The sequence below is a fragment of the Seriola aureovittata genome, chromosome 24, assembly GCF_021018895.1.
Source record: "Seriola aureovittata isolate HTS-2021-v1 ecotype China chromosome 24, ASM2101889v1, whole genome shotgun sequence".
In the NCBI taxonomy this organism is placed as follows: Eukaryota; Metazoa; Chordata; class Actinopteri; order Carangiformes; family Carangidae; genus Seriola; species Seriola aureovittata.
In genome coordinates, this window is record NC_079387.1 from 4519259 (window position 1) to 4533115 (window position 13857).

Consider the following 13857-nt stretch of genomic DNA (forward strand, 5'->3'; position numbering starts at 1 on the left):
TAATGTAAAAATGACAGAAGCCTTATTGTTTTGCACCTTTTCATATCATTTTGCTGTAAAGAAATGTCACTTTCAGTCGCACTGTCAAATATGTGCATGTTTGCACAGTATCCACTGGGTGGCGCCACATAGCCGGCAGTTATTTTTGCTGTGGCGCAAAGGCTGCTGGGAAGTTTTCTCTCAGGAAGCAGAATGAGCAGATAAACAACCTGACATCCTACATCACAGAGGTAATTGTGTGAGAGGCATTCTGTATGTAAATACACATTATACTATACATGTACTAATTGTGTATTAAGTCGTGTGGTGTTGTTCATTTATTGCTCGGTGAAAACATTGTTTTTGTTTTTTCAAGATGTCAGCATGTTCCCTCGTTGCTCTTAACGCATCAACAGTCGAGTTTTAGAGCTAGTTCACATTCACTTACGCAAACAGTGTTTAACCTTACTATGAAAGAGCTCTTACTCACGTCAGTTTATCTTTATTTGTGTAAATTTGTTCATAAATTTCAGGCTTACGGATGGCTTAACGTTATCAGTTAGCAGGGAGATCCACAGTGGTGCAGGCATATCAACAAACATGGTAAGTAAATTGTGGTAAATGGAGTCTTCAGCTTGGTGATAAGTAATGATACATCAAATCTGCACAGGGAATGATTTTATAGTTACATAGCCCCACTGTCATAGTCTCATGACAAAGTGGGACTGCAACATGAAAGATAATAAGAGACCCTGTTGGGACATTTTACCTGCATGACACTGTCTTGCAGAGTTACTACCACAGCATGTGATAAGTTAAATGTTTTTTTAAAAGTACCATCATTGTGCAAAAGTGCTCAGTATACCTTCAAATTAACTCAAACTAGCAGATTTAAATGAAAAAAAAAGTGAGACTACAAATAATATGAAATTAAGCCTAACAACTGATCTTTCTCATTGGCAGGAGGACATAAGCACAGTGATGTCCTGGTTTTCCAGCCCTGTGTACAGCCGTTATTGGCAGCACTACCAGCAGGCTATGGCCTGGCACCAGAAGCACAGGCGTGCCTACCGAAAGGCCCTGGAGGCTGCCTACGGCCCCGGATACTGCCAGGAGCAACATCCCAGCAGGCACCAGCGCTATGCCGACTGGCACGCCGGAGAAAGCAACAGTGAGGACGGGGACGAGGGGAGCAGCTCGGACAGCGAGATCGAATGTGACGTCAGCAACATGGAGATCAGTGAGGAGCTGCGGGAGTACTTCGCCGAGACAGAGAGACACAGAGAGGAGCTGAGTAAGAGAGCAGGGGGTGTAGGTGTTGGTATGAACAAGAGGGGCAACCATATAAAGAACTTAAAAAAGTTAAAGATTGTGAAAGTACTGCTTTGCATACTGATTAGAGGGTCTCCAAACTTCTCCATCACTTAATCAATAATAATTTGCTCTGCCTTGGGATGCACAATTGTAATCATATATAAGAGTTTCTGTTTAAAGTAAAGAGGCTGTCTGCTGTGTCTAAAAATAATCTGTTTTCCTGTTCTTCCAGAGAAGCAGCAGCAGATGGAGGCCGAGCAGCAGGGCAGCTACGTGCCAGCCGACCAGGACCTGCACTGCGTCTCCTGGCGAAGCACCGCAGCTCCTCCGTCCGAGCGGCCCGGTGAGCGACGCGGGGCGGAGATGAAAAAGCTGTATGGAGACGAGGCGGCCAAGATCCTGGCCATGGAGGCCGCAATGCAGCTCACATTCGACAGAAACTGTGACTTGAAGCAGCCAAAGTACTGGCCCGTGATCCCACTGAAACTGTAATAGCTGTGTGCAGGACTGATTTAGAGGAGATCCCTTCCCTGATCTCTGAGTGAGACGGCAGCTTTGTCGTGTAATGGATTGTGGCTGATGAAGCTGCTGATGTAGCACTAATGGTTTGGGTTAGCTGAGGGTTACAAGTTATTTTAAGCTCTGAAAAGTTGCATAAATTAGCTGAGGTTCTGCTTAGCCAGACACAGATGTCACTGACCTTTCAGCTGCTGCTCCAAATGGAAACTTGCGGCTGTGATAGTACATCAAATGTTTTTAATTTACTGCATAAAAACACTAGCACATAGTACTGCCCCAGATTTCTAGAAGTTTTCTCAGCCCGTTGATTTTTAGGATAAAAACCTCAAAGCAAGTGTCAGCTGAGGGTCAGAGGTACAGTAAAACTGCCCCTGTAGGTGATGTAAATCAGTTAAACAACATGTGCCTGCTGTTTCCTCCTGATCTGTTTTTTGTTTACCCCCCAGCCCTGTTGATGTTTCATGCTGCAGCAGCTCCTCTTATGCCTGTCATCTCAGTTTAAGCACAAAAACATTTTTCATCGTGCTCCTCCGTTCAAATTCAGAAGCGTTTCCTGCATGGCTGCGTCTGATCTTCCACTTTTCCTTCCACATACACACTGATTTGTCGTTTTTATTTCTAATCTGTGGCTCTCTGACATTTCATCGGGTTCAAAGGAGGTTGTGCGGATTATCAGGAGGGTGTCGACTATTCTCTTTTCATGTTGTGCCTGCACTTGTTTTGGTTTTTTTTTTTTTAGACTGAAGGGTGTGTTTTTTAATATAAATTCTGTTTATAATAAAGTGTTATGTTTGGATAAAAACCTGCTTTGTCAGCTGTGATTTCTCGGTTAGCTCTCTGTGTAATGTGCTCTTGATTACATAACTGCTTTTCAGTTTTTGGGCAGTACATCTCTACATCCAAAAACTGGGCCAATATTAGATTTTAATGAAATTAAACATTTATGCTATTTTAAGATATCTCATTCAGCACTTCATTTGCATGCGCTGCACTGTGCATAAATATTTCTCAGTTCAGAGGAAGTAAAGCTTTTCTTGTCTACTGTATCTTGGTGATGAGCAGGCAGATGTGAGTGCAGCATCTTGTGCATAGAAGAAGACACACTGGTGAACAGGATGAGGCTCACGTGGCGTTTTCAGCTTTGGTCACCGCCCTTCTGACCCTTTAAAATAAGGTCACTTATTCTGCAGAAGAGTGGCCCCTATAAGTTGCATTTTACTGTTGCAGCTGGTTTAGTTACAGTAGAGATAGTTACAGTTAGGTTGTTTGTCCAGTGGTTCCCAAGCAAGGGATTGGAAAGGAGTCACGAAGTAAATCTGAAGGGTTGTGAGTTGACAGTGGGGCAAGAAAGAAGAAACACAAATTTGCATTAATTACTTTTCTCTAATCCTTCAAAAAAATTGCTCTCAAGTACAGTATTTGAGTTAATGTACTTTAGTTACTTTCCACCACTGCATGCAAGGACTTACAGTTGTACAATAACAGTAGTTCTTGTGCATTATGGAAATCAAACTGCATGAGTTTGCACAACAACTTGTGTATACAGCAGGAGTGTGGACAAATGTGCATGCAGTCTATGATTAATTAACTTCTTATTGGTATGATAATAACAATAATAACAATAATAAATAAATAAATAAGAATATAAAGTGTCAGCGCTCTGTAGCATGGAGAACCAATAAGGACATTGTTTCGAGTGTGTTTGGATTATTGAAGTGTGGTCCATTTCTAGCCCCGGCCGTGACGTCACCCTTCCCCTTCCACTCCCTTCTGTTGCCAAAACGGGACGTCCAGTTGTTTGCATGCAGCCGACCCTTCATACAACCTGTGGACATCATCTGAGAGTTGGAGCCACTTTCTTTTTTCTTTTTTAGTCTCAGGGCCAAAAGTTTTTCCACAGCAGCTGAAACATGGGTAGGTGACCTGTTCTAATTTCATTCTTCTCTCTGGCGTTTTGTTTCAACGCCACAGTGAAAGAAAGCGGGGGGCACTTTAACGTCTCTTTTTGTTTTTGTCTCATCTCATTTGGATGCTGTCTTTTCTTTTTCCGGGTGTGTGCGCTCCGTGTGATGCAGGGAGGCTGGCGTCGCTGAGGTCGACTCCAGTTTGCATGTCTGCTAATCAGTTTAAAGGCTCAAACGAACAGTGTAAAACCTCCTGAGTGTGTTAAACTTCCACCCTGCATTTCTTTTCACCTATTGATGGCAACAAGAAAGCGCGTGCCGGGGGGGGGATAAAGTAGTTTCAAATATTAGTTTTGGGCATAATGGGTCAGTTATGAATGAGTGCATGATTATCTGCAGCAGTAAGTGTGAGATGCCAGCCTATATCAACAGCAGAAAAATCCATTTATGTGTGTATGGAGCAGAAAATGCATATATATGTGTGTGTGTGTGTGTGTGCAGTGTGTCTGGTTTCTGTGTGTGTGTGTGTGTTTGTGTTGCATGTCACTGAACAGCAGGGTTTAAAGCTTTTAAAGATTAAGTCAAGAGCAAGGTCTTGACAAGCGATGGAGGAGCTCACAGTTCAGTAGTTTACTTTCAGAAAATATGCAACAGGTGCATATTTGCATGCTTCCCTACAGTGTTATACCTTCATAATATGAATACTAATAAAAAAATATATGAAAATTCAGTGATGCTCCTGAGCAAAGCAGTTTTAGTGGTCAGTGATGGGGCATATTTTCAGGCAAATGTCTCCTGTTCCGAGGTAAAATGCGAGCTCGCCTGACTGCAGTTGCACATAAAGACTCACCTCGTCCTCCCCATGGCAACTCCTCGTGTGAGAGTTGGTGTTGATTGGATTAACAGGGAAATGATCCGCTCCCTCACAGTGGATTAAACAGGCTGGACAGGCTTGAAACACGGACGACAATTGCTGTTGTGTTTGGAAGCGGAGGCATGACGCAGAAAAGTGCAGTGTTTTGTGCCTTTTCTTATTTTATTTTAACAAGCATTTATTCAGTGATATCGCAACTTGTTTTTGCATGGAAGACCTGAGAGCACAAATCACAGCCAGGCACAAACTAGCCCAGATCTCTAGAGAGGTCCAAAACGAAAGGTTATGACTTGTCAAATAGGGTGAGACTTTGTATATGGTAAACATATTAATTCATGGGTGCATAGAGGTGCATGTTTACATTGATAACAACAGTCGTTCATGTATGAAAAGTCTGAATCTTGAAACCTATGAAATCTATAACCCGGTGATGACAAAGCTCATGTGACTCGTTTCCTTGTCCCCTTGTTAATTCTGCCAAACCCCCGTGCCAAACTTTTCTATGATGTTCGAGACCATAGAAAAGAGAACACTGGTTTCCAGTTTGTTAGGGAAGCTGTAACCAGACCAGAATGTCTTGGCAGAAGTTCAGCATTGTCTCTGCTTCTGTTTCACTGAAGGCTGACCTGAGGCCAGTAGCATTCATTTTGATCTCATTAGTCTGCTGATGCACAGGCGCCAACTTTTCTGAACATTTCTATCTCTATCCGTTGCTTTTCTCCCTACCCTCCTCCACTACATCTCTCTCTTTGTCTCTGCCTCTCTCTCTCTCTCTCTCTCTCTCTCTCTCTCTCTCTCCTCTCTCTCTCTCTCTCCCATTCATAACATCTGTTTCCAATAAGGCAGCAGGACTGTTTATCGCCTTCAGGCCGGTGAGAAGTTGAGAACAGACAGGATGTAGCCAAGTGACATGATTTACTGCGATGGGGAACCAGAGCCATTTTTCTGCAGGGAGCCATCATAAACTTCTCTTCTTTCAGCTCCACCGCTTTGCCTGTTATTCCCCCAAACTGCTACTTTTGTCTCATCATCGTCAGCATCATCATCCCATCTTTCATCTGCATCTGCATCTGCTTCTCTCATCATCTCCCCGCTCATTGTCTTCATCATTATTCTTTCCATTTCCCTCCCACCCCGACTATCCCCACCACCCCCTCACCCCCACGCATCCTCCTTCATGAATTCGCTCTTTGTGCTCCCTTTTTTCTTTTTTTCTTTTTTGCTGCAGTTTGTCTCCACTCGGCCGTATGTGGAAATTCATATCCTCTTGCATCCTCTCCTGTGGATTTGCCGCGCGACGATCTGCAGGATGGATTCTGAATGTAGCAGCTGTCAAGCAGATAGACTTCAAAGGCTGCAGATCTTAAAGGATTGTTTTATTCTGAAGGAATAAATGATCAATCAGCTGGGGAAAATGGGAGAAAGTGGAACGATCCACTGACCTAATTACAATAACAGCGCACCAACAATTAAGACGTGTCATGATAGCCTGGGGATTGCAGTATACAAACTCGAATTAGTAGGTTTTTATTAATCTGCAAATTAAGTTTGCAAGTTTGTGAAAGCTTGTATTTAAAGACAGGGGCTGCTGATACTCACATTTTGCACAAACACTACCTTAAACAGTGTACGAATGAAATACTTTTCCATACTCAGTGTGTGTGTTAATATGTAATGATGTATATCTACTATAAAAAACACACACAAGATGAAACACATGCATATTGTGCAATTTTGATCAATTAACGGGTAAACAGAACTGCAATCCACAGTTTCCAACATTAACGCATGTTGGATTTTTCAGTTGTTAATTATTAGGAGTTGATATTAGAGATATGATGATATGACTTTGTGGCAGCCTTTCAAAACTGTCTGTAAGTGTTTAATTAACTATGAAGGTTGTGGACCTAGAGAAACACTGGCATAGCTGATGGTTATTAGAGTTGAATTAAGATTGACAATCGGAATTAGCTGCCTTGAGTGTATTAGGATTTTGACTGAATGCCAAGAAAGACACGGAGAGAAGCAATCGCAATTTTGTGAGGGCTTCAGTAAATAATACAGATAAGGAGAGAGGCACATTAAAACCCGGGAGGACTCAGGTGTGTGATGGGGTTTGGTAATGGGCAGGGAGCCTTGACAAAAAGCAAAGGGAAAGCTGAGTAAACAGTCTGGTCCGACCAGAAAGAGGTGTAGCAAAGATAATAAGTTTAGTTTTATTCAAAGGATATGTTTATTATCACCGACTCCTGTCTCATAACTGCAAATTATTCCTCAGCTTCCACCCCGGTTTTTTTTTGTAGTTTCTCTGCAACAGGCATAGTTCTTTTTCATCTCTAACTTCTGCAGCATCTGTACTTCATCTCCTCGTTAGTCTCGGAATTGATTTTGTGGTTTTACTGATCTCTTTTCGGGTACCAAGCTATATCACAGCAACGCACCACCTGTGGTCCAGGCACTTTACTCTTGGCAAAATCATTATTTGGCTTTCAGAAATAACCTTTTATTTTTTTTGTTTTTGTTTCATAATACTGGCTGTTCTTATATATGTACAATTGATTTTGATATTGATTTTATATTCTTATTCTTTATTAAGCCTGTAGAAGAAACAAAGATTTCCAACATGCAGCCATTCCTTCTATACACCCACTTCCCAACATACTCGTATTTCCTTTCATATTTAGGCAACGATCAGCTTGTCCTCTCCCTGTACTGCATGGGAGCATTTTAAGCTCAGCCCAGTGGCTACTCTGATGTGTCAGAATCAGACGTTGTCGAGAAAGACCTGTTGCCATGGCGACGCGGCGATGCACAAAAGCTCCGAGGCAGGCATCATGCCAAACCTGGCACATGCGGACAGTCATACATCTGATTGCACAATCCCACACGGGCAAAAACAAATAGGCAATGTGTTAATATTTATATATATATATATATATATATATATATATATATATATATATATACACACACACATGACCCACAGACAGCAATGGATGGTCATTCTCCCTCACTTCCTCCTGCTGCTCTACCACCTCTGCAGTGATGATGATGATGATGAGCCCACCCCGCTTTGCATTTCCTCCACACACTGACTCATGATGGGCTTGTATACTGTAGATGGAGGCAGTGCTTATCCCACATTGCTGCCGGCGGGTGCTGCAGTTCAGTACAGTAGGTCACAGGTGCAGCAGCTCCTGAGTCACATGACTCTTGCAGAGGTCACATGATGCAGGCAGGCAGCTTTGGAGAGGGGTGATGGTATATATATATGTGTGTGTGTGTGTGTGTTTGGGGTTGGGGTTGGGTGTGTGTGCAGTTGTTGGGATGACGACGACAACGTACCATCATGTGGAGCAGACTGTGGTCCAAATCTGGGCCAGCGGGATTAGCGGCTCGTCGGATAAATTGCTGGATGGAGGTGGGTGGTGGGGGGAGGGCTGTGTCGGTGTGTGTGTGTGTGTGTGTGTGTGTGTGTGTGTGTGTGGAGGTGTGTGTAGGTTAAGCCATCTGTATCTGTATTGACAGATATTGAAAATAAGGCATGATATATCAGAGATGCTCTCACTTTGATTCATACATGGTTTCAGTAAAGGGTAGGCGTTCCGTCAGGCATTAGGATTTGTGTGTGTGTCAGTGTGTGTGTGTGTGAGAGAGAGAGAGATACAGGCCAAAAAAGAACCTCTGCTGCTACTAAAATCATTACACGTGAAAGAGAAACTTTGCAAGTGCAGGTGTTTCAGGCCGTACAGATGCTGACGATGGAGCATGTTGCGCTTCGTTTGTTTGAATTTGCATCAAAGTTGCCCATGTGCCTGCTTTGTGTTTCAGTTGTCAGTTGAAGAAAGATGCGGGGAGAGATGGAAAGAGGTAAAGAAAGAAAGAAACCTCTCAGCCGACAGTACAAATGCCATTCTGCATTTCTTTGGAAAGTCCCACAGTTAGACTGACCTGAGTGAAGAAATATTCAACAGCAAGTGTTGTCGTTATCTTTAGATCGAGTGTGTGTATATTTCTGTTTGAGATTAACCTTTGCCAGCATCCGATGGTTCTGTTCAGGGATGAGAGTGAAGCGTCTCCTTGGTGACCGACGGTTGAGGGCGGGGCGGGGTGGGGTGGGGTGGGGTGGGGGGGTTATTAGGGGCGGGGAAACTGGGTCATCGTCACCCCCACAGATTAACAAACCCGGATCTGGACACACACACACACACACACACACACACACACAGGCACACAAATGCACAAACAACACAAACACACACACACTTGTGCAAACACACTTCCTGTGCAGAGAAATTAGAGGAACTAAACAGGTGAGACACAAGACGGTACAAAGTGCAGCGCTTCCATGTTGCTCTCTGCCAAAGGTTTCCCTTTTAGAGGAAGCCAGAAGCCCATTAAAATGGCAAGGATTAGACTAAAGCGACAGCGGGAGGCTCATAAAGCCGCCGCTGAGACACTCTGCTTGTTTCTGTGTGCGCGTGAGTGTGTACACCAGCGTCTTTGTACGTCTGTGTTTGCTCAAGCGATGGCCTGTTTCCAGCACCGCTGATAAAACACTTATATTTGACTAATGGAGGCAGATAAATCAACACCCGAACAGGCAAGTTGGAGAAAGATGCGATCAGACAGATGCCTGAACTGTGGCACGCAGGAGAAAGTTTGACTCGTGGCGTGACTCCGACGAGAAATGTACAGAATAGACGCTTAGTGTGAAAGTATTTTCCGCTTTTCTCTTTCAAGGCTACATGTTTTTCATGCTTTTAGTTGCACAGCTGAAAGACCCTTTGTGGAGATTTTTTTTTCATTTCATGCTGCACTCATAGTGTGGATGATGGATGAGAGGCTGCTTACTTCCACGTAGGAGCTTCTGGATGTATAACACTGACACGTGTAATGCAGCTAAAGTTGAGCTACCAATGCCTGGAAAGAAGAAGGCTGCTTTTGGCTACCACTCACTCATGTTTCAAACATTTCTGCTAATTTCTAGGTGTTGCCACTATTGTTGTTTAATGCATATTTGCAGTGGCAAGGTGTAGGAACAGCAAGCAGCAGGGCTCAGGAATCAGTTGACAATAGCCTGATTGCAATTTCAGTTCATGATACTGAAGCAGTCATCTCATTCTTTGACCTAGAACCCCGTATTAGACAGAGACGGACACAAATAGCTTTGAGCAGCGGCGCAGTGATTTCCCAAGGCGTGGGACGACAGATACTGTAGGTCATGGTGCGGTCAACCTCTGGGATCAGAGCTCAAAGCCTGATAGTCAGTGTCAGTGCTCGACGGAAGAGATGCGAAATGGGTCCAGTGCGGCGTGTCGGGAAGGCAGTTAAAAAGTTAATCTGATCCCTGAAGTGAAGCTTTAGTATCTTGAGACTAAGGAAACAAGAGCCATTAAATAAATAACATTAGTGCTGTTCAATACCATCCTGTAGCTGTGTGAGCGCTTTGCTGTTGGAATCTCCAGCCACGCCAGCAGCTCTGTGAGGCTTGAGATGAATGCTAACATCAGAACGTTAACACACTGATGTTAAACAGGTGTGTGTATCGTGTTCGACGTTTGCACGACCTACAAAGTACAGCTGATGGAGAATGATACGACTCAGAAGACTTAAAGCGTCTTGTTTGTGGTCGCTCCCATTCACAGGACACGGCTCACTCATTTATTTACTGCCCACTTTAACTGTCCACAGGAGGATTCTCCCTCTGGTGTTTTCAGGCAGCAACACAAAGAGCTTGAAAGACACTTTCTGCATGTCAACAACCATCGCCTTCAGCCCTGCTGGAGGCTACAGTTGTTGACATGCCGGCGTAGAAATCATTTTACTGACAGCACATGGATAAGATCTCTTTCAGCCTGTCCCTCTTCGTGGCTATCTTATTAATTTGCTTTTGTTATTTCTGGCTCTCGGCGGAATCACGCTGTCACGATGCCACGTGAGAAGTTTTCTAGAAACTGATAGCATCGCTGAAAGATCTAAATCAGTGCAGCCTACTGGCGGTGTTACACATCTCCATGGCAACAGCAGAGCCCGTATCAGTCTGAGATCAGACTGCTCGGATGTTGAGGATGTGTCCATCACGAGAGCCTCGGCTTGTTGTGGAAATTTGTTTGAGCTGAAGTTTGAAATGAATTTAAAGTCAGTTAGCACTTCCTCTTGTACAGAGGTGTCCAGAGATGGTTGTGTCCTCTTTACTTCTTCTTCTCTGGCATTAACTCCACATCTAATGACATGAAGGAGTTGCAATGTCCTCATTAGTCTGGGACGACCCCATTTGGGCTCCTCTCTTTCTTCTCTGTCTCGCTGTAATGAGGGAAGACAAGCATTCAGCAGACTCTCCCTTTGATTGAAGCCAAGAGTTGTGCAGACAGATAGGAAAGTTTTTTTTTTTTTTTTTTTTGGAGCTGAGCTGAAGCCCAGCAATTTGGTTCAGTGTGGGTCAGCTCTGAACATACGACTTCAAAATGTGACAGAAAGTTTGCATTGAAAACATTTACACACACACACACACACACACACACACACACTGGATTTACATTTGGTGTCATTTTTTCTTGTCTGAACCTCAATCTGTTGTTACTCATTTCTGAATAATATGCTCCACACTAGACGCAGTCATATGGCTAAAGGGGATTATATATGAATCCACAACCCTATCTCCTAACACTAAACACACACACAAACACACACACACACACACACAGTTTACATTTCTTTGATATGAGGGGCTTCACAAAGATAAATCACTTTCTTGGCTTTATGTATAAGGCAAGTCCAGGAGGAGATTGGGTGCGAGTACATGAGAATAACAGGTAGATTTGTGTGTGTATGTGTGTGTGTGTGTGTGTGTGTGCGTGTGTGTGTATGTGTGTGTGTGTGTGTGTGTGCGTGTGTGTGTTTGTGTGTGTGTGGTCCTCAGAATATGCCAATAACTCGTGCGCAAAGACATCAGAGCGGTCGCCAGACTTTGACTAACAAATAATCTGTGGGAAACGCTTTGCAGCGTGACCACAGCACAAAAGCACCCAAAGGAAAAGCAATACCTGCACTATACCAGCACTCTGCACTTTTATACAGACACACACACCCACACACACACATAATGGCATCTCAGCTTTTATGTGAGGTAAAAGAATTTTGGGGAAAAAAATCCGACTTGGAATTCCAACTTGAAGAGACGTTTTGTTTCTGTTGCGTTTTTCTTGGTAAGGACTTTCTGACGCCTCTTGAACGCAGCATTAGCAGAGAGGTTCGGGCCTGAGTCCAAGCACTGGTGTGTTTGTGAGTGTGTGCATGTGAACGCGTGTGACGGGGTGATGATGGTGAAGAGTGCCAGGGAGCACTGTATCTCATCTTCTGGACAAGTCCTTAATCTGTGTGACCCAGCAAGGGATTATGGGCATTCAGGGAGAAAAATGGGGCTTGAAACTCACCCTTCGAGCCTGATAACTGACAATTTAGAGTGTTTGAGTGCAGTTTTTTTTTTTTTTTTACTTTAAGAATTATGTCATTTGCCTCAATTTTCTTTATCCACAAGGAAATAATCTCATTGTACAGGTTTTCATTATAGTAGTAACACAAACACTAATGGGAAACTTTAAACTCTTAAGTCCTGATACAGCTGACTCTTGAAATGGGTAAAAAGAAACAAGCTGCACATGTTGTGGTTTTTGAATATTTTCCTGTTCTATATTTCGTGTGTTTATTGGCTTTATCTTGTAGATTTATCCCTTTTTCTTTCATGTGATGACGATTTATAAATAAATAAATGTATAAATTATTAATATTATTCACATTTGTGAATACACATGCACATTCAGGAAATATATAAAGGTAGTCCATCACCTCTTAAGCTATTCTACTTCTGAAAAATTGTTGTCATATTTCAGCTTCTTGATGGCCCCTTTTGAAGTTTGGGTGGTTGGATTGATAAAGTCTTGATAGTATGTAGAATGGAACAATGGAAAACACCCACCCCTACTGACTGGTTCATGTGCAAAGTCGTGTTCCCTTTTCATTCCCTTTCACATCCTCTCATAGATTCATTTTCGACACGAGATTGTCAGACAGCAACTCTAATGATACGGTCCATCGACACGAGTTTCGTGGTTGGTCATTTGCCGATGCAGTGGATCAGGTTTCCTCATGGCTCAGTATCAAAGAGACATTCAAATGTCAAAAAGTCAGTGTGATGGGTGACCCCCTTTGATTCACCGGCATATGGTGCGGGGTGGGTGTTAATTTCACCCCTCGGGGTAAAGGGATCCACTAAATGTCATATATGTCGTGTTAGCTGTTCTGGTGTCTAATGTTGTGTTGGATGAAAACGTCAGGGGCTGAAGGGGGGGGGGGGTACACAGGCCTCTGTTTGCAATGTGTGTGTTTGTGTGTGTGTGTGGGGGGGGTTCCTAGACTGTTATGTGGGCTGAGCTTTGTCTGAAACAGGGCCACGTGGACCTGAATTAAAACCTTATTTAAGAGGATTCAGGACAGATGGCATCCCATTGTTTGAGGATGTGTTTATTATTAGAAAACGGGGTTTTATCCCCCCTTCTCCGGATAAACACACCACACCCTCTTTTAACCATTTTCTCAGGGGTTCAAGGTCTCACCTAGGTTGATTTCTCATTGGACTGTGGGATCCTGGGCTAAGCCAATCAGCATCCTCGGAGGCAAACAAAGACTACCATCTTTAAGTAAAGCCTGGCACATGGCTGTTTAGCAGTTAAGAAGCTCTGATTGGTCAAATGTGATCCAATCAAATCAGTTTAAGTGAAGCTGTTTTCCCCACAACTGGGGAAAATATCTTTAAACAGAAACAGGAGTGTGACAACGTCGAAACAGAAACATCACATTATGCAACACACAGTTTGTGTTTGTTGCTCGTCCTCTTCATCCCAGTGGGACTAAAGTCTTGACATGAGTGTTGGACCTTGCTGCCACATGCTCGCTGACTTGTTGTGACTGAAACGTCATCATACAGTGCACAACCGCAGCACCGACTGGCTGCTTAAAATAACTAAAGTGTTAAATTAACTGATGAGCGTCCACTTTGATGTGGAAGGAAGCCAGAAACCACCACATCTCTCCCAGCTTCTCACCCACATTCACACTTTTCTCTTAAACACTTACACTCTCTTATAGCCCACTACATCTTCCCCCCCTTCCTCTCCCTCCTTCCCTTACTGACTCTCTCTCTCTCATTTCTGTCTCAACTCACCAGATGGAGAGGGGGCGGCCATGTGTGTGTGTGTGTGTGTGTGT

At 43.5% G+C, this 13857-nt stretch overlaps 1 protein-coding gene across 1 annotated transcript; it reads left to right on the forward strand.

The window, feature by feature from the left end:
- Positions 1–108: 108 nt before the first annotated feature.
- On the forward strand, positions 109–2614 carry gemin8 (gem (nuclear organelle) associated protein 8). Its single transcript, XM_056370463.1, has 4 exons — positions 109–230; positions 513–582; positions 943–1273; positions 1526–2614. The coding sequence occupies exons 2-4, from the start codon at positions 580–582 to the stop codon at positions 1783–1785; spliced, it is 594 nt and encodes a 197-aa protein (XP_056226438.1). The 5' UTR covers positions 109–230; positions 513–579; the 3' UTR covers positions 1786–2614.
- The last annotated feature ends 11243 nt before the right edge of the window (positions 2615–13857 follow it).

Bases quoted from the DNA above. Each gene is read 5' to 3' on its own strand.
- gemin8 (XM_056370463.1), top strand. The intron at 1,274-1,525 runs GTAAGAGAGCAG...CTGTTCTTCCAG, and splicing joins GAGACACAGAGAGGAGCTGA to AGAAGCAGCAGCAGATGGAG.